At 37.2% G+C, this 25,794-nt stretch overlaps 3 protein-coding genes and 3 pseudogenes across 6 annotated transcripts; 3 read left to right on the top strand and 3 right to left on the bottom strand.

The window, feature by feature from the left end:
• The first annotated feature begins 1,226 nt into the window (after positions 1-1,226).
• On the top strand, positions 1,227-6,324 carry LOC140974535 (hydroxyproline O-galactosyltransferase GALT6-like; annotated as a pseudogene).
• A 302-nt stretch (positions 6,325-6,626) lies between these two features.
• LOC140974534 (serine/threonine-protein kinase PBL34-like) lies at positions 6,627-10,999 on the top strand. Of its 3 annotated transcripts, XM_073438043.1 has the most exons (7): positions 6,627-6,750; positions 7,184-7,486; positions 8,402-8,736; positions 8,835-8,970; positions 9,120-9,256; positions 9,375-9,498; positions 10,082-10,999. In XM_073438043.1, exons 2-7 carry the CDS (start codon positions 7,306-7,308, stop codon positions 10,564-10,566), a joined length of 1,398 nt encoding a protein of 465 aa, XP_073294144.1. In that variant the 5' UTR covers positions 6,627-6,750; positions 7,184-7,305; the 3' UTR covers positions 10,567-10,999. The 3 variants fall into 3 exon arrangements, with proteins under 3 accessions (XP_073294144.1, XP_073294143.1, XP_073294145.1); XM_073438042.1 differs by having other exon boundaries at positions 6,647-7,486; XM_073438044.1 differs by having other exon boundaries at positions 6,648-7,486; positions 8,420-8,736.
• Positions 11,000-11,731: 732 nt separating this feature from the next.
• On the bottom strand, positions 11,732-14,449 carry LOC140974536 (mitochondrial outer membrane protein porin of 36 kDa-like; annotated as a pseudogene).
• Positions 14,450-15,126: 677 nt separating this feature from the next.
• Positions 15,127-19,577, top strand: LOC140974537 (alpha-amylase 3, chloroplastic-like; annotated as a pseudogene).
• A 108-nt stretch (positions 19,578-19,685) lies between these two features.
• LOC140974538 (pentatricopeptide repeat-containing protein At2g02750) lies at positions 19,686-22,040 on the bottom strand. The gene has a single exon (XM_073438045.1). It carries the CDS (start codon positions 22,004-22,006, stop codon positions 20,150-20,152), a length of 1,857 nt encoding a protein of 618 aa, XP_073294146.1. The 5' UTR covers positions 22,007-22,040; the 3' UTR covers positions 19,686-20,149.
• Positions 22,041-22,490: 450 nt separating this feature from the next.
• LOC140974540 (probable serine/threonine-protein kinase PBL3) lies at positions 22,491-25,711 on the bottom strand. 2 transcript variants are annotated; one of them, XM_073438053.1, is made up of 6 exons: positions 25,369-25,711; positions 24,501-24,835; positions 24,271-24,406; positions 23,613-23,749; positions 23,418-23,541; positions 22,491-23,124 (listed from the first exon to the last, which is right to left on the bottom strand). In XM_073438053.1, exons 1-6 carry the CDS (start codon positions 25,424-25,426, stop codon positions 22,673-22,675), a joined length of 1,242 nt encoding a protein of 413 aa, XP_073294154.1. In that variant the 5' UTR covers positions 25,427-25,711; the 3' UTR covers positions 22,491-22,672. The 2 variants fall into 2 exon arrangements, with proteins under 2 accessions (XP_073294154.1, XP_073294153.1); XM_073438052.1 differs by having other exon boundaries at positions 24,501-24,838.
• Between the last annotated feature and the right edge of the window lie 83 nt (positions 25,712-25,794).

Genomic DNA, 25,794 nt, shown 5'->3' on the forward strand with positions numbered 1-25,794 from the left:
TACGTACTACTCCTTGTCATTGCGTTCTTCCCTTATATTAACACTCAACTCCAATTAGACAAATATAAGTTTGATCACGAACGAATTAAACACATTGAAATAGCTAGATTGCCACTTTGATCGAGACAAAGTCAACAATGTGTGGGTCGGTCAAACTCTTGCCTATACGCACGCAGCTTCTGTTGGCTGATGCTTTTGCTAAGTCAGAACCATTTACAGCCGTTATTGTACGTCCAAGATGGCCGTTTAATTAGTTTTACACTTTAATTAATCTTTTAACTTAATCAATATATAGATAGCTAAGTAGGTTATTGCGTTATGTCAGCCGTATAGTCTTGCAGTGTCTATATATATATATTTAATCGACACTTTTATTTGTACTTTTTCCTTCTGTACAATATTTCATTGAATAGAGAGTAAAAAATAACTTTACACAATTTTCTTCTCATGTCAATTGCTTCCATGATTGACATTCCTTTTTGCTAATTACTATAATATTCCAATGCTTTGAAAAATAACACAGTATATTTTTCATGCACTTTCGTTTTCGAGTTAATGCAGAGGTTATTAGACGATGAAGTGGGTTTTAGAGTAGACACAGTTGTACCCTTTAGAGAAAGTTTAGAGATTTTGGGACATGGCGAATGTGGACTAAGTGCTGCCAAGAGGAAGCTGATGCATGCGTACGATGAGAATTGTTTCTGAGATTGATTTGGATATGCATAGATTCAGCTACATTTCGAGAAAAGGGTTTGAAGCCTTTCTCAGACAGACGTGTTTGATTTGGGTTTTGACATATGGTTTTTATGCATATGTTGTGTTGTCGAGATTGATTACACGAATTATCGCGACATCTAATCTAATTATTAAAATTTATAGCTCATTCGGTTCCTACGGTATAAACTTTATTTATTTGTTCTTGATAAATAAATAAATCTCGTATACTCAATTCACACATGATAAGAATTCTCATCTTTCCAAATTCTAAAAACAGTTTAAACTATAATACGAAGAGTGTTAATAGAAGGACATGGAACAATTGGGCACTTTTTTTTTAAACCTTAAATAGAATAGAAATTGAAAAATAAGTTGCATATTAATTAATTGCCATAATAAATAATACAGTATTGAAAAGGCGCCGTTTGTAGTCTCGTTTTAAGAACTGCTTCTCCAAAAATGTTTTCATCTTTAATCTCATCTCACTATCACTTATCAGTCTCCACTTTCCACTCTCTAAATTGATGCACGTTTTCTCTCTGTCTCCATCCATGTAGAGTCATTTCTTGTGTACTATTGCGAGCTCATTTTCGATATTTTCTTGTGAATGATTATCTGAAACGGCTTTATCTGCTTTTCGTTGTCGCGTTCTGCATATAAACTAAATACCGACAAAAGTTTTTGGCTCAAAAGCCATTTTTGGGTGTTTTGTTTCTTTATTTCCTTGTACCTTTTGAAATGGGTACCATTAAGGGACCAAAGTTCAACTCGCTCATCACACTAAGTCGTCTCCGCCCGATTCAAGCCATGATGGGTTTGCTGGCTGTGTATCTAATACTGGTTAGCTTTGAGATTCCAATTTTAAAAACTGGGCTGGTATTAGAATCCCCAGAGGGAGAGCCCGCTGTAACCTTCGTCTCCAATCCAATTATCAGAACCCAAAACGATCATCATTTTTCAAGACAAGATGTGGAAAGTCAAGTCTTTTTCTGCCGGACCGGAAAATGGGCGAGTTTAGGAAGATTTCAGGCCTTATTTTTGATGATAATGAGTATGATGGTAAAAGCAAAGATGAATTTTCGGAGTTGGATAGAGTAGCTAGGGACGCGTTTGTCTTGGGAAAGAAAGTCTTGAAGGATTTGGAATCTGGAAAATTCCTGTTAGAGGCTGAGAACCGGATACCAAAGAAAGATGCAGAGCCTTGCCCGAATTCGGCATTGTTGTCTGGTGATGATTTTGTGAGTAAAGGGAAATTGATGGTGATACCTTGTGGCTTGTCGTTGGGGTCCCATGTTACGGTGGTGGGGAGGCCTCAGGGGGCTCAAATGGTTCACAATTCCAAGATTGCAATGGTGACGGAGGGTAGAGAGAATACAATGGTATCACAGTTTATCATGGAGTTGCAGGGATTGAGCGCTGTGGATGGTGAGGATCCTCCAAGGATATTGCATTTTAATCCGAGGCTTAAGGGAGACTGGAGCAGCCATCCAGTAGTGATCGAGCAGAACACATGTTATAGAATGCAGTGGGGTTCTGCTCAACGGTGTGAAGGGTGGAAGTCCAAGGCTGATGAGGAAACTGGTGAGGGATATTTAATTTGACTTAATTTCCCATATAAATTCATGTAACCAATTCTGTTGTGTATATATTTCTTATGAGATAATTTTTTATCATGATAAGTTGAATACGATTTTGGAATCTCGATCTAAAATCACACACTATATTAGACGGCTCCTATTTGCGTGGGCGTGTGCATGTGCGTGTGGGTTTTTTTCTTTGTTTTTTTTTTTTGTGATTGGTTATTGAGAAGTTTAAACATGCCTAAAAACTGTTTATATCCATGTGTTGCATAATTCTTTGCATCAATTAACATGTAGATTGTATAAAGTCGATGGACAGGTAATATGCGAAAAATGGATTCGTGACGATGACAGTGGGTCTGAAGAATCAAAGGCTTCATGGTGGTTGAACAGGCTGACTGGGAAGACGAAGAAGGTTATGGTTGATTGGCCTTACGCTCAGAGCAGGGCTTGAAGGCTTTCATATAAAAGTAGACGGAAGGCATATTTCATCCTTTTCGTACCGTCCCGTAAGAAGCTCTGCAGTGATTATTTGTTGTATCAAGAAGTTGTGCTAGACAGCTGAAACGTCACTCGATTTTGACAGGGTTTTACTCTCGAGGATGCCACGGGCCTCTTTCTGAGTGGGGATGTTGATGTCCATACCGTATTTGCAGCTTCTTTGCCCACTTCACAGTCAAATACTGCTCCACAGAGACATCTCGAGCTGTCCAAGAAATCGAGAGCCCTAGCGCTTCCAGCTCAACCAGTGGATTTCTTTATTGGCATCCTCTCTGCCGGCAATCATTTTGCAGAACGGATGGCAGTCAGAAAATCGTGGATGCAGCATAAATCTGTCAAATCTTCGAATGTCCTGGCTCTTTTTTTTGTAGCATTTGTAAGTCTGAACAAATAGGAATATCAGTTGAGACTCCATCGCATACAAAAGCCGCATGTTTAATGTCTATATTTCTTGAATTCACATCTTGGTAGCATGCTAGAAAGGAAGTGAATGTGGAGCTATTGAGAGAGGCAGAGTTCTTTGGTGACATTGTCATCGTGCCTTACTTGGATAATTATGATCTTGTTGTGCTAAAGACTGTTGCAATTTGTGAGTATGGGGTGAGTCACCTTAGCAAAATTCAGGATTTCATAGCATTCATGTTCTTTTTGTTATAGGTTCGCACAGTGGCTGCTAAGCACATCATTAAATGTGATGATGATACGTTTGTAAGGATAGATTCTGTGATGTTGGAAGTGAAAAAAAATTCAACCCTTTAAATGCTTCTATATTGGAAATATTAACTACTATCACAAGCCTCTTCGACATGGTAAATGGGCTGTAACATATGAGGTATGATTTTATATTTTCTTTCCCGTTATTTCTTCCGAATGTCTATTCGATTTTCAAATCTTGTTAATTTTCTAGTATAATTTTTTCTTGTATCATTAGAAAAAGGTAATGTGAGAGCACTTAATTCTGAATATGCATCTTGCAGAAGTCCTGCAACTTTGCCTCATAGCTATTTGGGTCAAGGGGAATGAGGCCAAAAAAACTGGAATTGCATGACATAAATGTTTTATGCCTGTGAGATTATTCTTTCATTATTGAAAACATATTGTGTTGTCATTATGATCACTTGTATTGTCTTCTTGGGGACCTTCAGGAATGGACAGAAGAAGTCTATCCACCATATGCAAATGGACCTGGTTATATCGTCTCACCTGACATAGCATGTTATATCGTTACTGAGTTTGAGTTGCGCAAACTAAGAGTGCGTCATTCCGCCTAGTTATGTTGTTTTTGCTGGGAAAACAAGCCCTTGTTTGATGATTTTTTTAAAACCATGAATCAGTTATTGAAGATGGAAGATGTTAGCATGGGAATGTGGGTAGAGCAGTTTAATGGCTCGAAAGACGTGGAATATGTGTATAGCTTAAAGTTTTGTCAGTTTGGATGCATTGAAGATTATCATACTGCACATTATCAATCTCCGAAACAAATGACTTGCCTATGGGAAAAATTGCAAATTCAAGGAAAACCCTTATGCTGCAACATGAGATGACAGTAGAAAAAGATTCAACATTTGAATCAAGAACTGGAGATATTTTTTGGTACCTTGTAAATTGTTTGAGCTAGCAGGTACAATTCTCCGGGGCGTATCTGTTTTACTTCTATTTTCTTTCATTCATGTTTTGTTCCAGTTTCTTCGGTGTCCCAAATTTTTTTAGTTCTAATGTTTTACAAATGCTAGAAAACCGTCTTTCCTCATAATACTATGTAGAAACAAATCTCGATTTCTCCATAGCGTTTGAATCTAGAAAGTTTGTAGATTATAGTTGACATATTAACATTGTTTTCTTGCGTAACAAAATCCTGTTTTACCAAGCCTTCACTTGAAGCTGGTGGCCGAGGGACCAAATAATTCTTGACAATCAATCAAAAGTTTGAACATATCATGCGGTGAATTGAAATATAGCTTGCCGCAAGTTTAATAACTGCGCATAATTTGTGCTCTGTGGATGCTTGTATTTGCTCGACATGAAAGCAGTGAACTTTTTGGGATTTCTGGTATATCATAGGGGAGTCGAGGTGGATAAAAATAAAGCGATGGCCAAGTATGAGATATAGATTGTGTAATGCCTGAAGGAGAGATATGAGACAGATTGATGGTAAGGTGATAAATGACATGTTCTCTACCAATCCTCATTGTCTTTCCATTGCTGAGGTATTGAAAAAGAAAAATAATAAAGGAAAAAACATGATAAAACAGTTATGAGACTTTGAGAATTGGGAGAGAATAAAGGTTAAAGTGAAAGTTGGGAACGTATAGGACATTGGAAAGGGTGATGGTGTTTGAGATGACTACATAACCCTCTTGATTAACTGGAATTCTGCTAACATTTGGCCGTCGAACGACACTAGAGGAATCATGTAAGGACTTAGAAGCATGCAACAAGGAGATCTTATGCCAAGGAGGATAGCCTATCAATTTATAGCAGTTTGCATTAGTGTGCCAATTCCAATGACAATGTGCACACTGAAGCACATCCTTCTTTGATTCTTCAACCCTATGTTGCGTCGAATGGAATATAGATGCAGGTGGTGTAACAGAAGAAAGAGACTTATGTGACTCCTCTTGTGAAACTAAGGAGAATGCCTGACCAATAGTAGGTAATGACGTCATCAGCAAAATCTGACTCCGCACATGCAAGTAACTATCATTCAAGCCCATCAAAAACTGCAATAATTTCTGTTGCAGGTCATGTTCGAGGTATGTACGGGCTGTATCACATTCGCATGATGGAAGGATGACCAAGGAAGCATATCCATCCCACTATTGCTTGAGTTTGCAATAATACGCAGACATAGTGCTATTACCTTGAGTTGAACATCCTATCTCTCGGTGAATTGCAAAAAAATCGAGAACCATTAACTTTTCAAATTGTTCCTTTAAGTCCGACCAAACCACAGATGAGTCAACAGAATAGACAATCCCCATAAAGGTTTCCTTATATACTGCATTCATAAGTCATGATAGAACCAATGCATTACACCTTTCCCATTGATTCAAGGTAACATGATTAGCGGCATGACGTTTTCAAGCACCATTAATGAAGGCTATTTTGTTCTTCGCTCGCAGAGTAATAAACTCGACTCCACACACGTAATTTTCAACTCCAGTCAATTGCTCATTAACAATGTTCATACCTGGAGTGTCGGTGGGGTGAATGAACATTGGATCGTTGAAATTGTTGTCAGTTGCCATTGATTCAGGAATTAAAGCTCGCTGATGTCAAATTAGCACAAAAAAAAAAAAAAAAAAACTGAAGCAGAGTGGAATGCACACAATAGATCTCAATCGCAGTAGCACTCGATCAAGGCAAGGTCTCGATCTCAATCGTGAACTCCAAATATGTAACAAGAGAGCAGAATCAGCAACGGGATGCGAAAAAATTGCAATATCCCCGCCAGAAAATAAGATCGCAACCTGAGCCATCTGATAATATGTTAACGGGAAAGTATTCTGAGCAAGAAATTAACGCATTGAATTATTATTATTAATTAGAAATGAGTAACTGCTTGGGTTTATATAATAAGCTAACTAAGCTGGTAATCAATCGCATAGACTAAGAAACACGATTTATGAAGTCAACACACAATTAATATAACCAACACCACCTGCCCCGAGTTGCCCACGTTTTCCCGTTCCCATTCCCTCATAACTCCAAACATATTTTGTCTTTCCCCTTTTACCCTACTATATAAAATAATTTTAACATTTTTTTAGTCTTAGATTCTATTTTAAAAAAGGAAAGAGCTGATTGATAATTCTATTCGGTAAATTATACATACATACTTTTTTTCTCCCCTCATGATAAAACATAATATACTGGAAGTGGAACTTTATTTTTTATGATTGAATACATGTGGCGGGGGGATGTCTACATTATTTTCTTGAGCATTGAGCTGGTCAGCAAATATAGTCTTGTTGGATTTCGAAATCTTTTCAAAGAGGGACGTTTATGGGTGGTGTGCGCATAGCGATTGTATTACTTTTTGAACGAGTGGTATAATTATCTGATTCCACCTTTCAACGTTACACAATTTCGGGGGGCGATATTTTTTTTATTTAAAGTTCAAGCATGTGATCTGTATTTTCACTCATTCTTTGAACTGGGTCTGAATCATTTCATCGTGTTTGTTGTGGGCTTTTTATTGTTATTATTATTTTTTTTAACAGAATTTTTTTAGTAGAAAAGTATATTATGTGCTCTTTAAAGATATTTTGGTTTATCCGATCTCTCTCTCTTTTTCTCTCTGTCTTTATTTAAATTTGATGAAATGGAACAAAAGTTCTCTGTTATATTTGACTTTTCTCTGAAATAAATTTCAGTTACTGTAGGTGATTTTGAAGGGATTTTAGAGGTAATTGAACAGGAATTGAGGGCCTGTTTGGCATAAATAATCAAGAGGCTGGGTGGTAGGATATCTGGAAATATTTTCATGGCTATTAGGTTTTAGAAGATGGGGCTAAAGGGAGATGGCGTAAAGGTGAAGTCTTGGGAATCAAAGGGGACTAAGAAGAAAGATGGTGATGTTGATGGTGTGGAGGAGACTGGTTGCTGGATTAAGTTGAGATTTATTCGTAGTTGTATTTATTCAAGATCTAAAGTTGATACCTCTGTTAGTGGTATCAGCACTCACGGTAATCCCTTCCCCCTTCTCCATAATTTTGTCCGCAATTTTTACTTTTATGTCCACTTTCATATTGCTTATATGATCTTGATATAGAAGTCGTAGAAATTGATTTCTGTTGATGTTGAAGTTATAGAAAGGAGCGGATGAGCGATGGCTTGTTGGTCCCACATGAATAAAACTTAGTTTTGCTTTGGCCCCCTAAAACAAGTTAAGATAATGTGTGATTTCTATATGGGCAATTTGTATTTGATAAATGTGAGAATATGATGTTGTGAGTTAAATTGGCTTATGCAAAAAGGAGCCTACAAGAGGCGGCCTCAACCGGATAGACAATCATCTGAATTCTGAATTATTTGAAGTGACACTTAGCATCTGATTAACCCAACCATGAAATGGATATTTGTGTCATACTGTCTTACTAGTTGGAGGGAGTGGTCGAAGATTTTGAGAGTTATATTTAGGTGTGAGGATTTGTATAACCCTCTCCAACCACCATTTAGTAAATTGTTTTTTTTATAAAAACTTGCTCAAGTGTCAGCTAGGCTGCTAGACTTTGTAAAGGAATTCATAATATGTGCATTTGAATGTCGTGGGATGCAGTCAATTGCGCGAAATGGCTGGATTCTAGATCAGTCACATGAAACTCTGTTAGGAGGTTAATCAACTCATGAATAATTATCTTGACTTCTATTGCTCGAAAAGTTGAGTGCGAGAGACATGCTGCATGTCTTCGAGTGTTACTTTAATCCTTCGAAAGTATTGCTGGGGATTTGGCACTATGTGCAATTATAAAATCTTTGACTTTTTTGAATTTATGTTTACCAATTTTGTTTAGTTAATGAATCATACCAGACTCCTTGGACTTTCCACATAATGTACAAAGTTGGTTTTCTCTTCGTTATTTTGTGATGCATTTAACCAGAAAGTAAATCCACAAAAGGTACCGGCACTGACCAACCAGCTGCTCCCATAATCTTATCCACCACCACGAGCAATGGCGAAACCGATTCTTCAACATCCAAACCTGAAGATGAATTTAACATCTCTTCCCGGCTTCGAAAATTTGCGTTCAATGACCTTAAGTTGGCAACAAGAAACTTTAGACCAGAATCCCTTCTTGGAGAAGGGGGATTTGGCTGTGTATTTAAGGGCTGGATAGAAGAGAATGGTACAGCTCCAGTCAAACCGGGGACAGGACTTACTGTTGCTGTCAAGACCCTAAATCACGATGGACTTCAGGGTCACAACGAATGGCTGGTTGGTTACTATCTTATTTCGATTTTCCTTAAGTATCCCTCTCGTGATTTTCTTACGTCATGCTGGATTTTTCTAAATTGTGTGATATCATTTGGCAGGCCGAGGTAAATTTTCTTGGGGACCTTGTACATCCTAATTTGGTAAAATTGATCGGTTGCTGTATTGAAGATGATCAGAGGCTGTTAGTTTATGAGTTCATGCCTAGAGGAAGCTTGGAGAATCACCTTTTCAGAAGTATTCATCTGGTTTCTTTTCAACTGCACTTATTATATTTGATTTCCTTGTTTGTAGACTGTGGTTGCAAATCTCAAACCGAGTAATGTATAATTTGTTTTGTGATACGTTGCAATTTCTTGGTAATCTAATGACTATAATTTTTGCAGGATCTCTCCCTCTTCCATGGTCTATCCGGATGAAAATTGCTCTAGGTGCTGCCAAGGGTCTTGCTTTTCTTCACGAGGAAGCAGAAAGGCCAGTGATCTATCGTGATTTTAAGACGGCAAACATTCTGTTAGATTCTGTATGGACTCAGCACTTGTGAACCTCGATTCTTCTAAAAATCCAGTCTTGCTCGATGTATTTGCTTAATGAACATTGAGTGTGTGTGATTTGTATTTGATCGTCCTAACTTCTTCTAGGAATATAATGCCACGCTCTCTGATTTTGGACTTGCAAAAGATGCTCCAGATGAAGGGAAAACTCATGTTTCCACTCGTGTTATGGGCACCTATGGTTATGCAGCCCCAGAATATGTGATGACAGGTAAACATGTTATGTTAGAACGTAAACAAGCTGAATCGAGGCAAACATGAAGAAAATTTTACGACTCGAATTAGATGTATTCGAGCTCGAGTTCGATTCAAAACTCGAATAATTTAAATATTTTAGCTCTAAGCTCAAAAGATTTGAATATGTTTGCAAACTATTCTAATTATTGTTCGAAATTAAATACTCGAAAGTTTTGAAATATGTTTATTTAATGTATAATTATATTAATAACATATTAAAACTTACGAGCTGCTTGCAAGCTATTGATTAAAGTAATTGGGCTCGAGTTCGTCTCAAAAAAATATTCGAACTTGTTCGAGTTCAGATCAAATTCAATAATTTCGAATATGAATCACTCGATTTATTTACACCTTGGGAATTTGAGGTTTTGTGTTTGATGTTTTATAGAAACTTTTTGACTAGGGGAATAAATAGTTCATAGATGAACGGGAAGATAGAAGTGGGAAGGATTATTTGATGCCTATAATAATACTCAAGCTTGCGAAACCGTAATTTCTTCAGGATAGAGAAAATGGTTCTCTTTTATTTAATGTAGTTCTGTCGCTTTCTGTTGCAGGACATCTTACATCAAAAAGCGACGTGTATAGCTTTGGTGTTGTTCTTCTTGAAATGCTCACAGGCAGAAGATCGATGGACAAAAAACGGCCTAATGGGGAACATAACCTTGTAGAATGGGCTAGGCCTCATCTTGGTGAAAGGAGACAGTTTTATCGTCTGATAGATGCCCGTCTTGAAGGTCATTTTTCTGTTAAAGGTGCCCAGAAAGCTGCACAAATAGCTGCTCGTTGCCTTAGTCGAGATCCCAAAGCTAGGCCGCTAATGAGTGAAGTTGTTGAAGCTTTAAAGCCATTGCCAAACCTCAAAGACATGTCTAGTTCATCTTACCACTTTCAAACTGTTCAAGTTGACCGGGTCGGATCAAACCCGAATTCAAGAAACGGCCAGCACCATCCAAGAAGCCTATCCATACCGATTGGTTCTCAGGCTTCACCGTTTCATCAGTCTGCTCAAAACTCACCAAAACCAAATGGTAAATCATAAGATTCGGTTGGTGGAAACATGTTCATTGTTTCTCTGCCATTCTTTTAAACCACCAACGGCCCGGTTTGGATACATTCTCTGTATATGTTCAAATTGCTTATAGGAAAACGGTGTCTCCACATATTGTTGTGATGTGATGTTTGAGGGGCAAACTCCGACATGTGGAGGATGTCATGCTAACCGAGTCGAAGTCATCTTGCCTTGCTCTCCTTCGGGTTGGTCCTGCAAAAATATATAGAGAGCCGATATATGCTGAGGATGTAATCCCGATCGATGTTCCATTAATGAAACTCTTCCCCTTTTTTTGAGATTCATTTGGTGTTTTAACAACTAATTGAAAAGTGCATTTCGAAATTCCAGTACTCTTCAAGATAACAGTTATTCAGTGTATTTGACTGCCATTTCTGACTAGGAAAGAATCTTGCTTGTATTCTGTAACTGTTTGGTACTCGATTCTCCTATAATGTCCTGGCAGAGTAAAAACTATAATCAAAGTGGAAGACGCCAAATATTTTTTTTGTGTTCAATTATTTTTGCTTGAAAATTATTTTTTGTTCGGATAATCTATAAATTTATTTATATAAATGTTACATGGATCCTTCAAAAGAATTCACTTTCATTTTCAAATCAAATCTTAAATATATCCTCGTCGGTTTTATTTTATTAAATAAACTCAGGCAGACACACATCACGTTTTATAAACGAAAGGAATATTAATTGATATGTCGATGTACGCACGGTCGTACATCTATACTATTTTATTAAATTTGAGACACTTAGAGTTATTAATTTTGATGTCATGGTCTGTTTTAATAATTATATATATTAATAAAATGTTAAAATTTTAATGTAAGTTATATTTAGTTCAGCGAATAGAGTCATTGTTTTTTGGGTTTAAGTTATAGATTCAATTCTTACTGAAGTCATTTTTTTATTCTTTTATTTTTCAATTTATTTTATTTTATATATCAAAATAACAGTGTCGTCCCCCACTATTTTTTATAATTATATTTTGATCCTCATTTAAATATAAATCAAATGAATTATAAAAATATTATACAAACACGCAATACGTGCGTCAGTGCACTAATATTATTAAAGAATTTAGCAATTCTAACACTCAGTGATGAAAGCATAAAAGGACATATAATAAAAACTCTGCAAGATGAACCGAGGAAACTTTGAGAATAACCGGTAACCGTCGTAAAAGTTGGTTCGACAAGTTTGTGCCCAACAGAGAATTATTTATACAGACCAAAGCCAACATCAAATACAAGAATAAAACCAAGATAGCAAACGAGTTCAAAACCAGGGCAATGCCCTGAATCTATTATCTACTTTATTTCCTGCTCCGTCGCTTCAAGAAAATGTCATCAATAATTTACTCGGAAATTCTTGATCTCAGGGTTTAAGTGCTACAGCAAGTCCAAATTTCGCGCTTTTCTCTGTAGACCCAGTGTCCACTTCACCAGAGATGGTGATTAGAGATCTAGGACGCCATTCGTGTTGTACGAGAGCACTTGCCTTGCCATAGTTGTTGACTCGAGCTTTCACCAAAGAAAGTGGATCGAGTAAATGATGAGTGCCAATGGCGAGGGTATTTTCATTGCTTGAAAAGCCGTGGATCAATTCTGCTCCCACTACAGTATTGGTTAACGGACTTACAGTGTGAAATAGGATGCTATAAGTGTTTCACCTTTGTCGTTTCTGTGGAAGAAGCAATGCCCAGCAAAAGGAAACAAAATAATTCAATACAATATTTTTCCAGTTCTTCATTAAAAAGCTAGAGTTAAAAGCAAATCCAGGATCCCAATCCACATTTATCCTAAACTACTGACAGTCAGAAATTTGTTAATTTAGTATATTTTGTTAATTGATAGATGCTTACAATATCAAGGATGCTATCAAGTCAGGATGCTATCAAGTCGGGAGTCGTGAAACTAGCTCCAGCATTGCATTTTGTAAAGTTCCCAGTAGCCTTGTCGAATGAGATATCAGTCCCAAAAGCAGCCTGGTGATTTCCAACAACGCCAGAGAAATTAACCAAAGGTTTTGCAGTGAGACCAAGGCTGGTACTTATTCCTGCGTACTCATGCAAATACTGAAGTTCCACCTGTCAACCGAATTACCAAATCATTAGATGACTAAGACTCAATCCAAATGAGGAGACAATCCATAAAAATGATAAATGGCAAATAAATTTCACAAGCTTTAATGAACTGAAAGGGGAGAGAATTTCAAATATCACAAACACGAGAAAAAAAATACCTTGCCAGATTTTTGGTCGGGAGCAACAAAGCTAACGATAGCCTTAACTCCAGGAGCAGGTTCATCAACACTGATAGTCGTGAAAACCTTAATAATCAGAAACCTTTAGTCAAATGTCAAAATTCAATAGGTTTTTTTGGCTGAGTTTACATTTTGCAAAAGTATGAGCACCTCCCTCCACCCCCACCCCCCCATGAAAGAAAGGGTGAGAAATCCTCCCAATCTACAGAACTAAATACACTAACAATGTTTTAGCCGCTTTTGATTGGATAATCTATAATGCGTTTGATAAAATGCAAAGCTACAAATCATTTTCATCTAAAGAATAAATGAAAAAAACAAGAGTGTTGCAAAATGTATTTTCATCATAAAACAGTTCGCATAAAGGAAATCATTTTAAACACTGCATGAAGCATTCCGGTCAAGTACATAACAACAATCAAACCCTACTAATCAACAAACATCAAGAAAACATTATAGATATCCAATGTCAAGAAATCACAAGGCATTAACTATCTGTGGAATTTAGAGCAAGGGACTGGCTAGTTTCATCCCATGCTAAAAGTGAAATAAAGAATCTCCAGAGAACAAGATGACTCACATTAGAATTAGTGTCGACTTCCACATCAGTAGTGATGTTCTTGTTCTTCAGCTGCGTGTTAACATCAGCTAAAAACAGCTCACCTTTCTTCCTCCCAGATGATGTAATGGCCTGTGGAGTCAAAGCCAAATTGAACAATCAGACATCTGAACAGTGAAATCCTAATACGCCAAAGTTTGCGCCCACAAATACAAAGAAAGACTCGTAATCGCAATCCTGATGAAACCACACATCCCATGATGTCATAATTAGCCATTGCAAACTTTGAACACTTCTGGTTGCACGGCACTCTTAAACGAAAAGTAAAAGTTTAGACTGTAACCGAACATGGTAAACAATCATAATCTTTATTCAACGCACATACAAATTTATATAAATTTAAAGGGCAAAACAAATATCATTAATTTTTTAACAGAAGACTCAGCTAATGAATGATTCAAGAAAAAGAAGAGAAATAAGAGAAGCTCCGCGTATCTTTCCAGTCAAATATCAACACACACACAATGAAATAGGCTATCGTGAGCTGAATCTTACTTCATCAATCCGTTAAAAGGAAAACCCTTTTCCCCACTTTCACACAACGAAAGAATTTGAGCAAGAGTAGAAAAAAGATGAAGAATACTGACCACCCCATTTGAAGTGTAGGTAGTTAAGAGTGAACTTTTCGTCACCCTGATAATCCTTGTAGAGAAGATCTGCAACGACCCCACAAATGAAATTCCATTAAAATCACATGAGCTAACAGACAGAAAGAAAAGAAACCAACAATTACAGGCAGATAAAAAGCGGTTACCTCTGGCTCTCTTGCCAATGTCGGAGTAAAGACCTGGACCCTTCACAAACACCATTTTCTCCTTTCTTCACTCCCACAGAGAACACAAGTTTTGGGGTACACCGGTTAATAAAATAAATTTGTGGCCCCTATTTTATTGCCATGGATTATCTCCACAGTTGAATTTTATAACTCCCACTCTGTAATTTGCACCAAAATTGTGCCTATAAATTTTATTTTTTGAAATATGAACAGAAGCGTTCTTTAAATATCGAATGATGCTGTTTTTCATTTCATTCCTCGCCCCCAATGGGCCAAATCCAAAATTATAGATGATGATTTAGAAAATAAAAAAGAAAATGAAAGCCAATGTCGTTTTCATATTAAAAAACAGTTCCTATTTGCCACGGAAAATTTTGTTCATATAAGTTGTTCTCACTTCTCCTTCTATTTGATTGTCTATTCGCTCCCAAAAAAAAAATAATAATAATCAAATCGACATCTTGTATGATTTGAAATCACATACCTCAATTCCAGAAAACATAATCAAACAGAGATCTAATATTTTTTGAAATCACATATCTCAATATTTAAATTTAAAGATATAATTAAGAAAAAAAGTTTATTGAATGATAATTATGGAAAGCTTTTACTAAAAACAAAAGCGAAATAAATCGTATATATTTGAGATATTTAGCATTTGTTGAAAATAAGATATTTGAGGGTTGAAAATAAGAGTTGTAAATATTGAAAATTAGTATGTGATGTCATATGTAATGAGGTCTTTATTTTTGAATTATTAATTTTTTGCAATATATGTGTAGTGTTTTCTACCTATCCAATAATTTTTACGGTGATGATATTGGTTACCTTTCAGGACTATGCAACTGAAACTCCCTGGAGATATCATCTGAAGATTGCCGTTAATATAAATAGTTCAATTGCAGCTATAAATTTTGTATTGAAGGCAAGTTCTTCTGGCCTGCACATTGCTAGTACCATAGAGTTTCTCTGTTGATTAGAAATTAGACTCTCTTGTCTCTGTTTATGTATATTTTTTTATTTTTTATATGACTTTTTTCTTAAATGTATCTTGTTTTTGCGGGTGTTTACAAATGGTCCAGATTGAGGAAAGTGGGTATTGGTATCAGCACAGGGGAAGAGATTTTAAAGTGCCTCTTCTTAGCTACCTTGAAGACAATAGAAATGCTGTCAGAACCAAAAAGGGCTTGTGTATATGGCCAGGTTGCTTTGGATTTTCATCTGTATGTTATATATCATTTATCCTGTCATCGATCCAATGTATTTTGTCGACTTGTTGTCTCATTCTACCTTGTGTACTTACCATCTTATTTTGGATGGCTGACTTGCTTCAGTATATAGCCTGCTGACTAATATCTAAGCTCGTCGATCTCTACTGGATTTGTTTGAAATTGCTTCGATTCTTGGCTCATTCGACGGATAAACAATATGCATATTTGGATTTTATGTTGTTGGAAGTATATTAATTAGATATTAACTTGTACTCATTGTTACAAGATGATTTTCATAAGCATTATGTGACTTTTTCCTATTCAACCTCTGCTTTGTTAATATATCGAGGTTATTTCCCATGCTTTTTTTACCCATCACTTGACAGTTTGTGTAAACCATTTTTTAGAGCAGGCACACTGGGACAGCTATCCGCTGCGCTTCTTAAACCAGAAGTAGCTGATTTCCTAAAGGAGAAGACACTGGAGGACACAGCTTGCGAAAGATACCTTTTCAAGGCTTTTTTGAAGAACACTCCGTTAAAGAAATCACGGTTGATAACTGGGTTAGTATATCTGTTTGCCAATGCCTTGAGAAGATGAAGTACTTCACCGGGGTGTCTGCAAAGATGACAGTAAACATTGGGAATCTCAGCTGAGCCTTATCCTCCTGAAACAAGCGTATTCAAGAATAAAGCCTTGCGGACTCATTTACAGCAAAAAGCCAATGGACTGGTTCACGGGATTCATTTTCATTAGATGAAGAATATTCATCATTTGTCTTTGTGCTGAAACTGGATGAGCGCACTTGGTTAGATTGCAAAGGAAATTATTTTTGCATACCCTTTTCAAATCCCATGGTCAGAAACCAACAATATGAGCCGACACATTCTGAGGGTGCAGAACTAAGTGAGGATATCGGCTCCCTGGTTGCATTGGAAAATGCTTCCAAGTCGGATCAAGCAGTTTCTGCTTACACAGATGAAATCATTAATGAGTTAAGGAACTTATTGGGTGATATTTCATCTGAAAAGAGTAGAATAAACAAAAAGCAAAGACGCACAAAAAGGCGTTCTCCAAGAAATTGAGAAGCTTGCTGTGGAAGCATATGGTGTCTTCATGAGTTCTATGCCAACCTTTCCAGAAACTGAAATATTAGAAGCTTTGGAATTATCATCACTTGGTTTCAGTGTGATCAGGCTACCTCCACCTACTGATTCTGTGTCACCTGAAGGTTACATGCCAAGGGATTTATACAACGTAAAATCCAGATATTTTGCAAGTGGCATTTGTGCGTCCCTGGTGTTTTTTTTAACAAAACAGAATAAAACTATGTCCATTCAAAATCTTGTACCAGAGTAAGTTTAATAAATGAAGCACGTGCTTAAATCAATAATCATTTCTGATTAGGTTCATAAAAATAATCGCCTTTGACCTTTAGGAGTTCAAAACAATTGTGATGTTTGGTAGGTATGGAGACAGAGATCAATTAAAACTTCTTGTGAAGATTTTTCATGAGGTGGGCATAAAGGTTCTGGGTGATGTTCTAAACCACCGGTGTGCACGGTACCGTAAACAAAATGGTATCTGGAACATTTTTTGTGGTCGTTTAAACTGGATGACCGAGCTGTTGATGATGACCTGCAGTTCCAGGTATAATATCCCGAAATATCACCATTAAACCAGAATATTAGTTTTACTCCATATATACTCAAAAAGACATTCAGTGGACAGTCTTTGCATATCGATGTGTTAGAGCCTGATCACTAGTGACTCACACGAATATAAATTGAACAAGAAAATTTAGCAAGTAATTACAGAATTTCCACAATGTTATATCAGTTGGAGTAAACTGATTCACCAAGAACAATCTGAGTAGTAACTAAGCCAAGATGACTATTTTTTACAAGATAAAGTAAAGATTAATAGCCTTGCCTTCGATACCCCCCCCCCCAACTAACTAAGTCTGGCCCTATACATATCCTCTCCTCACGTGCATACCCCTTCTGCCATATACCTGAAATATGGAAGGCTTGTGTTTCTTTGAACCTTTTCTACTACTACCGTATCCAAACACAGAGTATTGAGCTTACGGATTTTGACTCTGTCCATTGTATAGCCTTTTAGATATGTATAAAGACACATGTATATTATTTTGCAAAACACTAACAGCAGGCACACACGAAGCAATAAGCCGTATATTGACAGTGCCTCATATAAATGATTTTCAGTAAACAAAGTTTCTTTTATGATGCTGACATGTTGAGAGTTGGCTTATTGATCATTTCTAGGGAAGGGCTAACAAGAGTAGTGGAGATGATTTTCATACTGCTCCAAGCCTCCAAATATTGATCGTTCTCAAGAATTTGTGAGAAAGGATATTAAGGAATGGCTAAACTGGCTATGGTGAGTCAACTACTCCTAAAGTCGTATCTTGTTCGCGTCTATGTCAGGACGCGTTTATGTCAGGAAGTCAAGGAGATGAGCAAGTCAAATCCCAAATACTGCTTGCTATTAGGTCGAGTGGACTAATTTTTGAGTCCTGAAAATTGGATTTCCATTTGAATGCACTGCATCTGTATATTTCTTTTCCAATATACTATTCCCTTCTTCATATATTCAATACATAGTCAAGGCTATGATGAGAACTTGAAATAAGAGCTTAGAATATGACAAAGTATATTAAGATCGTCTTCTTGTATGTTGTTATTGGTATTTATTCTAGCCCGTTTATTTAAGCCTTGCAAATATTGTTGTTTAAATGAACTGATTAAAATAACATTGACTGCTACTTGCATATACAGAGAAGAAATTAGTTATGATGGATGAACGCTCGATTTTGTTCGTGGGTTTTGGGGTGGGTACGTCAAGGATTATCTAGATTCAAGTGAACCTTATTTCGCAGTGGGCGAGTATTGGGATTCTCTCAGTTACACATATAGTGAGGTGGATCACAATCAAGATGAGCATAGATAGAGTATCGTCGATTGGATAAATGCTACCAATGGAACTGCAGGCGCATTTGATGTCACGACAAAAGGAATTCTTCATGCTGTAAGCATATACCATTCATTTGACTGCCTTTTCTTTTGTCACATCAGGCCAGTTGATTTGTTGTAACAAGTAAAATCGATACAATTGACCAATGAGCTTGTGTATAAGCATTCTTGTTTAATTTTCTTGAACTGGTTCATATAGGCTCTTGAACGATTTAATATTGGCGGCTATCAGAGGGGACAGGGAAGACCTCCTGGAGTTGTTGGATGGTGGCCGTCTAGGGCTGTTACTTTTATTGAGAATCATGATACTGGTTCAACTCAGGTTTGATCTCTTCCTTTACTAGCCAATTTATTGGATAACTCGCTTTTGCATGCATGTGAATAGACGAGCCTCTTCTAATACCGAAGTCCCCTGGGATGTTTTACAGTTTGTTTGATGACCCTGTTCTTTGGCTTTGAGGGTCATTGGAGATTTCCAGGTGGTAAAGAAATGCAGGGTTATGCCTATATCCTTACTCACCCTGGAACGCCATCTGTATTCCATGATCATATTTTTCCCGAATATAAATATGAAATATCTTCTCTTATCTCCATCAGAAAGCGTAACAATATCCACTGTCGGAGAACAGTCAAGTGATGGATGTTTTTCAGTCATTGTTTTTTTCTTTTTTGACATGGGGTTTGTGGGATTATAAAAAAAAAATCGGCAATATTTTATAGGTTCAGATACTCGAGGCCGACAGAGATGTCTATGCAGCCATGATGCTGAAAAGTTGGCTGTGAAAATTGGACCTGGTCACTTTGAACCATCCAGTGGTCCACAAAACTGGTGTTTAGCGATTGAAGGCCCGGATTATGAGGTCTGGGAAAAATCATGAAAAAGATACAGATTCATCGCCATAGTTGTCTTGTTAATTATCGAACGTGCGAAGTTTTTGGATGAATTGGAACTGAAATAAGTTTCAAAATTTACTTCTATCATCTACAAGATTCTAATCGGGGCAGAGGCTGTTCTTTGCATCGAACAAGAGTCTTGCATGCGGGCCCATCTCATTAAAATTGTATTGATGTATATATATATTCTATGGACGTAAACTGGCATATTACGGGTAGTTATCTTGGAAATACTGCTCTATAATAAACTGCATTGCGAGAATGTTTTGATTTGCTTAATAAATATCCAATAAGCTTGTTTTTTTTAAAAAAAATTTATTTGTTACTTAACCAAACTTGTAAGGATAACCGACCAAGGGGCTAAACGTTAGATCGAGCTTATCCTTGCGAAGCGTTATGATCCCAAGAAAATTCAAATTGGTGGATCAATTAGTTTGTATAGTTAAACCTAGTAGCTTGATGCTTTTGTATATGCAGCTGGTTCTTCTGTGCTGCCAAAATTGCCAGAGACCTAAATTCCTTTTTCTAGAGACCTCGCATCAAAGAAACGGATGGATCAAACTGAGGGCAATGGTACACCAAATTTTCATACCAACTCATCAAATTCCCTCGTCCTGCCCTACTCCCCCAAGTTCGTGCGGAGTTGCTTTATATCTCCACCGATATTCAATTGACACACCATATACTTAACCTAAGCATCTAGACCACGCAGCACAAAGATGTTCTTCTGCATCCATCAGGTGAGAGAATCCAAGAAATAGCTTATAATCCCAGTATGTAATACAACAGGCTTCTATTATTATGCCACGCCTGTTGAACTAAGTCCAGGGTTTTTCCTCTGTCCCTTCTCATTCATTATTTCTCTAATCTTGTGAACATCTTTCCACTTTTTTTGTACAGCATATATGTTGGACAAAATCACAGAAGGGATTGGATTTTCTGGCTCTATCTCGGAAAGTTTCTTGGCCATTTCCTCTCCAAGTGTCGAATCTGCATGATGCCCACAAGCACCGAGCAATGAAGCAAAAACAGAAGCAGATGTTTCAGGAATTCCTCTTAGTAGCTCAAAAGCTTCATCCAGCCTTCCTACTCGACCAAGGAGGCCGATCAAGATATTCATATGCTCCAAATTTGGATTCAAACCATGATGTATAGTCATCAATCTGAAAAATTGGAATGCCTTTTCAACTTGACCAGTGTGACTGCATACAGACAAAAGGCAACTGAAAGTGACTAAATTTGGCTCAACTTTGTTTTCTACCATCTGATTGAAAACATCAAAAGCACCTTCACTTTTACCATTCTTTCCATACCCAGAAATCATGGCATTCCAAACTGCAGGATCATTAGGCTCTATTTCTAACTGCTTGAAATAGTTGTATGCAAGAGAACATCGACCGCATTTCATGTACATGTCAATCAGTGAAGCGGCCACAAAATCATCGGCGGCGGCATTCATTCTCACAACATATGCATGAATCTGCTTCCCAGAGTTCAGTGCTGATAGAGATGAAGCGGCCGCTAATAAGCTGGTCAAACACTGCAGACTGGGTAATAGGCCACAAGACTGCATCTTTCTGAAGAAAAAGAAAGCTTCGTCCGCTTTTCCTAGCCGTGAGAATCCACTGATCATGGAATTCCATGTCACTGAGTCTGATTTCAAGCCTTCTTTCAATTCTAACTCCATGAAAAGATCAATAGCAATATGAATTTTATCATTAGACATCATTCCTGCAATCATCGAATTCCAAGTGATCAAGTTTCTGTGACTTCCCATTTCTTTGAATAGATCATAAGCGCACTGCCAATAACCACATTTTGAATACATATCCACTAGACCAGTTCCAACCTTGGTGTCAAACATTAATTCAACTTTTCTCATGAAACCATGGAGCTGCTTTCCAAATTGTATTTTCTTACTATTTGCACACGCAGAGAGCACAGTAATCATCGTCACTGAATTGGGTTTCTCAAATAGAGACTCCCTCAATTCATTGAACACACAAAACACCAATTCATCAACACCATTATGCACCAGTCCTGATAGAAAAGCGTTGTAGCACACCACATTTTTGTCCTCAATCAATCCAAACAACCTTCTAGCATAAACCAGTTCTCCGTAATTCAGATACATCACCATAAGTGACGTTGCAGCATAAACATCCATATCCACACCAATCTTGATCGCCAAGCACTGAACTTGCACACCATTTTCAACATTTTCGCAAGCAGACAACACGGTGGCTACAGTAACTGCGTCAATCTTAAGATTCTGAACACTAAAGAGCTTGAATATCCTCGAAGCTTCTCCAAAAAGCCCATTTTTCGAAAACCCAGAAATCACAACGTTGAGAGCGGACAAAGTTGGCTCCTGGATTTCATCGAACAGTTTGACGGCACTGTTTAACAAGTGAAATTTCATGTACATATTGATAAGGTCCGTGAAAGTGTGTCTATTTGTCAGGCGGCCGGTCTTGAGTAGGTGAGCATGGAGTATCTGGCCATGTGAGATGGACTTGAGCTGGGCGCAAGCCTTCAAAAGGTACGGAAATGTGAATTTGTCGAGAGAAACAGAAGCAGAGTGGAGGTGAGTGAACAGTGTAATGGCTTCTTTGTACAGTCCATCTTTTACGAGTCTGGCTATTTGGTATGTCATGGGGAAAATGGAACATTGAAGAAAGAAAAGTAGTTTTTAGATAATGAAACACAAATTCTTACTCGAAATAGGACAGCGGTGACTTCTCCTCAACCACATTGCTTTTTGATAATTATCGCAATGTTTACCAAATGTAAATTATCAATGCAAAAAATTATTTCTTATATTTTAAATTTTATTTTTATCAAATGTTTTGATAGGGAAAAACAAATAATTTCTTGCCACAAAATGTCAAAAAGGTAATTACTTCTTTTAGCTTAATACGGATATCTAAAGCAAATATTTGATAATATATGAATTGGTGTAGTAATAGTGGTGTAGTAATAGTTATATTCGTGAACAATGATCAGAAATTTGATTTTTCTATCAACACTTTCTCGGACGAATTTGTCGCACAAAACTTAGACAGTCCGATTTACCTTACTACTACATTAGCCCACTGTGCTGCCAAGTTATCGAAATAATAATAATAAATTAATAATAATAAATCTTGATTTAAGAACACAACCTTTGACTTCTTTTTACTCCAAATCTATCGATTCTGCAGTGAGATGGATGATAAGGGAATCGAGTGCAAGTTTTAATCACATAACTCTGACTCAAAAAACAAGATCTTAAATGGTAAAGTTTGGATCACCAATATTTACAACTAAAAAGAGGAATGTCTCATTTAATACGGGGAGACCCTCGATGGGCTGTCAATGGAGAAGCTGAAGGAGTCATATTCAGAGGTGAATGCTGTTTTAATGGCGGCATATTCACAGACTTGGTAGAAGCTCGGCTCACCACCTTTGAGTGCCTACTCGTATTCTTTGAAGTTTGAAGGTGTTCGAGCGTGGCTAAAGCCTCCGCCATTCGTGGCCTCATTTTTGGTTCACCGTTTAGGCACTGCAAAGCTAAAGTTGCGGCAGTGTATGCTTCTTTCTGAGGATATTGGCCTTCTAGTTTGGTGTCTATTATTCGAAACAATTTTCTCTTGTCCCTCATGTATGGCACCGCCCACTCAACCAATTTTTGTTCGGCACCAGTCTTAGTTTTGTCGACAGCACGACGCCCTGAGAGCAATTCGAGCAGAACGACCCCGAAACTATAAACGTCACTTTTTGTCGTCAGTCGACCTGTTCATCATTAACCAAGATGTTCACAACATATAATTGCTATAACTCTGCTAAAATGACTCGTCAAACATATTCCTCTGGATCTTCAGTTTGAAAGGGTGTTTTAATCTCTGTTTGCATATCCAGGCGGTACAGGAGTAATGGTTTCTCGTTTATTTTCCACAGACAAAAATTTAGAGAAGCAAAAATATATTATCATCTCATCAATTAGGTATAAAAGCATAGAAAAGCTAAAGAGACTTGCAATTAGTGGGGAGACCGTCCAGATGACCTTGTGGTTGAAAGATGCAAACCTGTAGCAACATATTCGGGTGCAGCATAGCCTTGTGTACCCATAACTTGAGTTGAAACGTGAGTCCTATCACCGGTTGGGCCAGCCTTGGCTAAACCGAAGTCGGACAACTTGGCATTAAATTCCTGAAAATAAAAATGCCAACAAACAGTTTGAGCTAAAGCAATTAAATAACAAGAAAATTGTGTGAACTTACTGCATCAAGCAAAATATTGGAAGCCTTAAAATCTCGATATATCACTTGTTGTTCAGCCTCGTGCAAAAAACAAAGTCCCTTAGCAGCTCCTATAGCAACCTTGACTCTAGTGGCCCAAGAGAGGGGTTGTGGCCCTCCTAAACATGGTAAAATACAAATATTCAAACAAAGTCTCTACAGGGAAATAATCTTACAAACTTGAAGCTTAATTGATATAAAGCCAACACAACATAGTATGGACTTCCGATTAATGCCAATTTAAAGAGTTGAAAACTGAGATCTCTTGAGAAATCTAGGCGTGGAGAACATGTAAAACAATTTTGAGAATCTTACAAGAAAGTGAAATCATGCAAGGATTTGAAGCCAACCAAATTATTTTGATAGATCATCGTCCCACAGAAGGGTAATCACTTCGTTCTAGTCAATGATGTTGTGTGGACACACAGCAATTTAGCATATCTCTCCCATTTTACTTCATGTAGCGTAAAATGAGTCAATAAATGAATTGTGACAAATGCAAGGATAAATGGAAGGCATAAACAGGTTCAATAAATAAATGAGGTGACGTAAAGCAAAACAAGCTACACATTGAGAAACCATCCATGTACGTTGATAATAAAGAATTGAAATACACCCTGACTATCAGTGTTATACATACTTCTGAACAAATGATTCTCCAGGCTTCCTTTTGGCATGAATTCATACACCAACAATCGATTGTCACCGTCAGAGCAGTACCCGATAAGTTTAACTAGATTCGGGTGATGAAGTTGCCCCAGATAATGAACCTCTGTCTAAAAATCCATTTTTAAGCTCTCAAACAGACTTACACATACTGGTAGTAAATTTTAGTTTGTCAGTCAATAAAATAACCAAGAAGGGGCATACCAACCACTCCTTGTGGCCTTGGAAACCCTCGGGCTTCAACTTCTTGACAGCAACAACCATTCCTGATCCAGGCTTTGCAGCAGTTAGAGTGTGCTCATCGATCCATCCTTTGTAAACATAGCCGAATCCTCCTTCCCCAAGAAGACTGTCGACTCGAAAGTTTCTAGTCGCGTTCTTCAATTCATTTAACGTGAATGGTTTGACATTTGGAGAAGATAGAATTTCAGCTTCAGATCTTGGAGTAGGAAGGGTTTCAGCTGTGCTTTTGCTACTATGAGAAGGTATGCTCATGCTCGAAGTTGCTGAATTGCTAGGTTTGCTATGATATCTTAATGCTTCTTAACCAAAAGAAAAATGAAACAGACCATTTTTTAAAAATATTAAATCAGTCTTACAAAGCTAACATTTTTCACAGTCATAGAGAGTTGAAAAAAAAATTTATATATCATTATAATAGTTCATAAAAGAATGATTGTGAAAGTATGTTTTCCTGTCAAAGATATAAGAATGGTATTCAAGCTAATTTTGTCAATCAATGGATTTCAAGCTACTATTATCAAAATAAATAGAATTTACTCAAAGATATGAGATTAAAAATAAAAATAAGAGTCCAGCTTCCAGTCCCACGAAAAAAATCGGCCTAAACCCACAAAAGGGTCCCTTCGCCGATGAGAAAGATCCAAGCTTTGGTTTATAAACTGAAGCTCAATCAATCAAATTCAAGAAGACTTAAAAAAATTCCTTTTTTAGCAATTATAATTTAAGATCAGACCCACAGAGATACAAAGTTCCACCATTCAAACTTCATCCATCTCCGTTATAGAAAAACAGAGACAGGAACAAAGAAACAGAGGATAAAAGGACATACCAGATGTGTTGCTGAGACTCGCATCAATTTTCTCGGAGATACCTAAACAGTTTCCCATTACTGATCTTCTCTACGCAGAGCAAGAAGAAAAGTGTCCTAGCAAACAACCGAGCAAGAGCCAAATGGGTCAGAAGTGAAATAAAGAATGATGGCTCTTATGCAGCAGGCTTTCGACGGTAACAGAGACAAAAAGGTGAAATTTTTAAGCAACAGAAGACGATTCCAGGAAGCAAAACTGAAAATTCTCAGAAAGAAATCAGAAGTTGGGTTCTTGAAAGCTCTTCGTTCGGTTCGGTTGCGTCCCACCCACGCGAGAAAACGAGATTTGTACAAACTTTTATTATATTATATTATATTATTATCTGAATTTTTGATTTAATTTATTATTTATTATCCCAATTTGACATTATAAATGGATTGGCGTTG

This window comes from Primulina huaijiensis, chromosome 3 (assembly GCF_012295235.1).
Source record: "Primulina huaijiensis isolate GDHJ02 chromosome 3, ASM1229523v2, whole genome shotgun sequence".
NCBI lineage: Eukaryota > Viridiplantae > Streptophyta > Magnoliopsida > Lamiales > Gesneriaceae > Primulina > Primulina huaijiensis.

What these genes read in the sequence shown, in the direction of transcription:
- LOC140974534 (XM_073438043.1), top strand. Translation starts at nt 7,306, where the DNA reads ATGGGGCTAAAGGGAGATGGCGTAAAGGTGAAGTCTTGGGAATCAAAG. An exon ending in TAGTGGTATCAGCACTCACG is followed by an intron (nt 7,487 to 8,401) that starts GTAATCCCTTCC and finishes GCATTTAACCAG; the next exon opens with AAAGTAAATCCACAAAAGGT. An exon ending in CCCAGAATATGTGATGACAG is followed by an intron (nt 9,499 to 10,081) that starts GTAAACATGTTA and finishes TTTCTGTTGCAG; the next exon opens with GACATCTTACATCAAAAAGC.
- LOC140974538 (XM_073438045.1), bottom strand. Translation starts at nt 22,006, where the DNA reads ATGACATACCAAATAGCCAGACTCGTAAAAGATGGACTGTACAAAGAA.
- LOC140974540 (XM_073438052.1), bottom strand. Translation starts at nt 25,426, where the DNA reads ATGGGAAACTGTTTAGGTATCTCCGAGAAAATTGATGCGAGTCTCAGC. An exon ending in CCAATATTTTGCTTGATGCA is followed by an intron (nt 23,542 to 23,612) that starts GTAAGTTCACAC and finishes TTTTATTTTCAG; the next exon opens with GAATTTAATGCCAAGTTGTC. An exon ending in ACCCGAATATGTTGCTACAG is followed by an intron (nt 23,125 to 23,417) that starts GTTTGCATCTTT and finishes AATGATGAACAG; the next exon opens with GTCGACTGACGACAAAAAGT.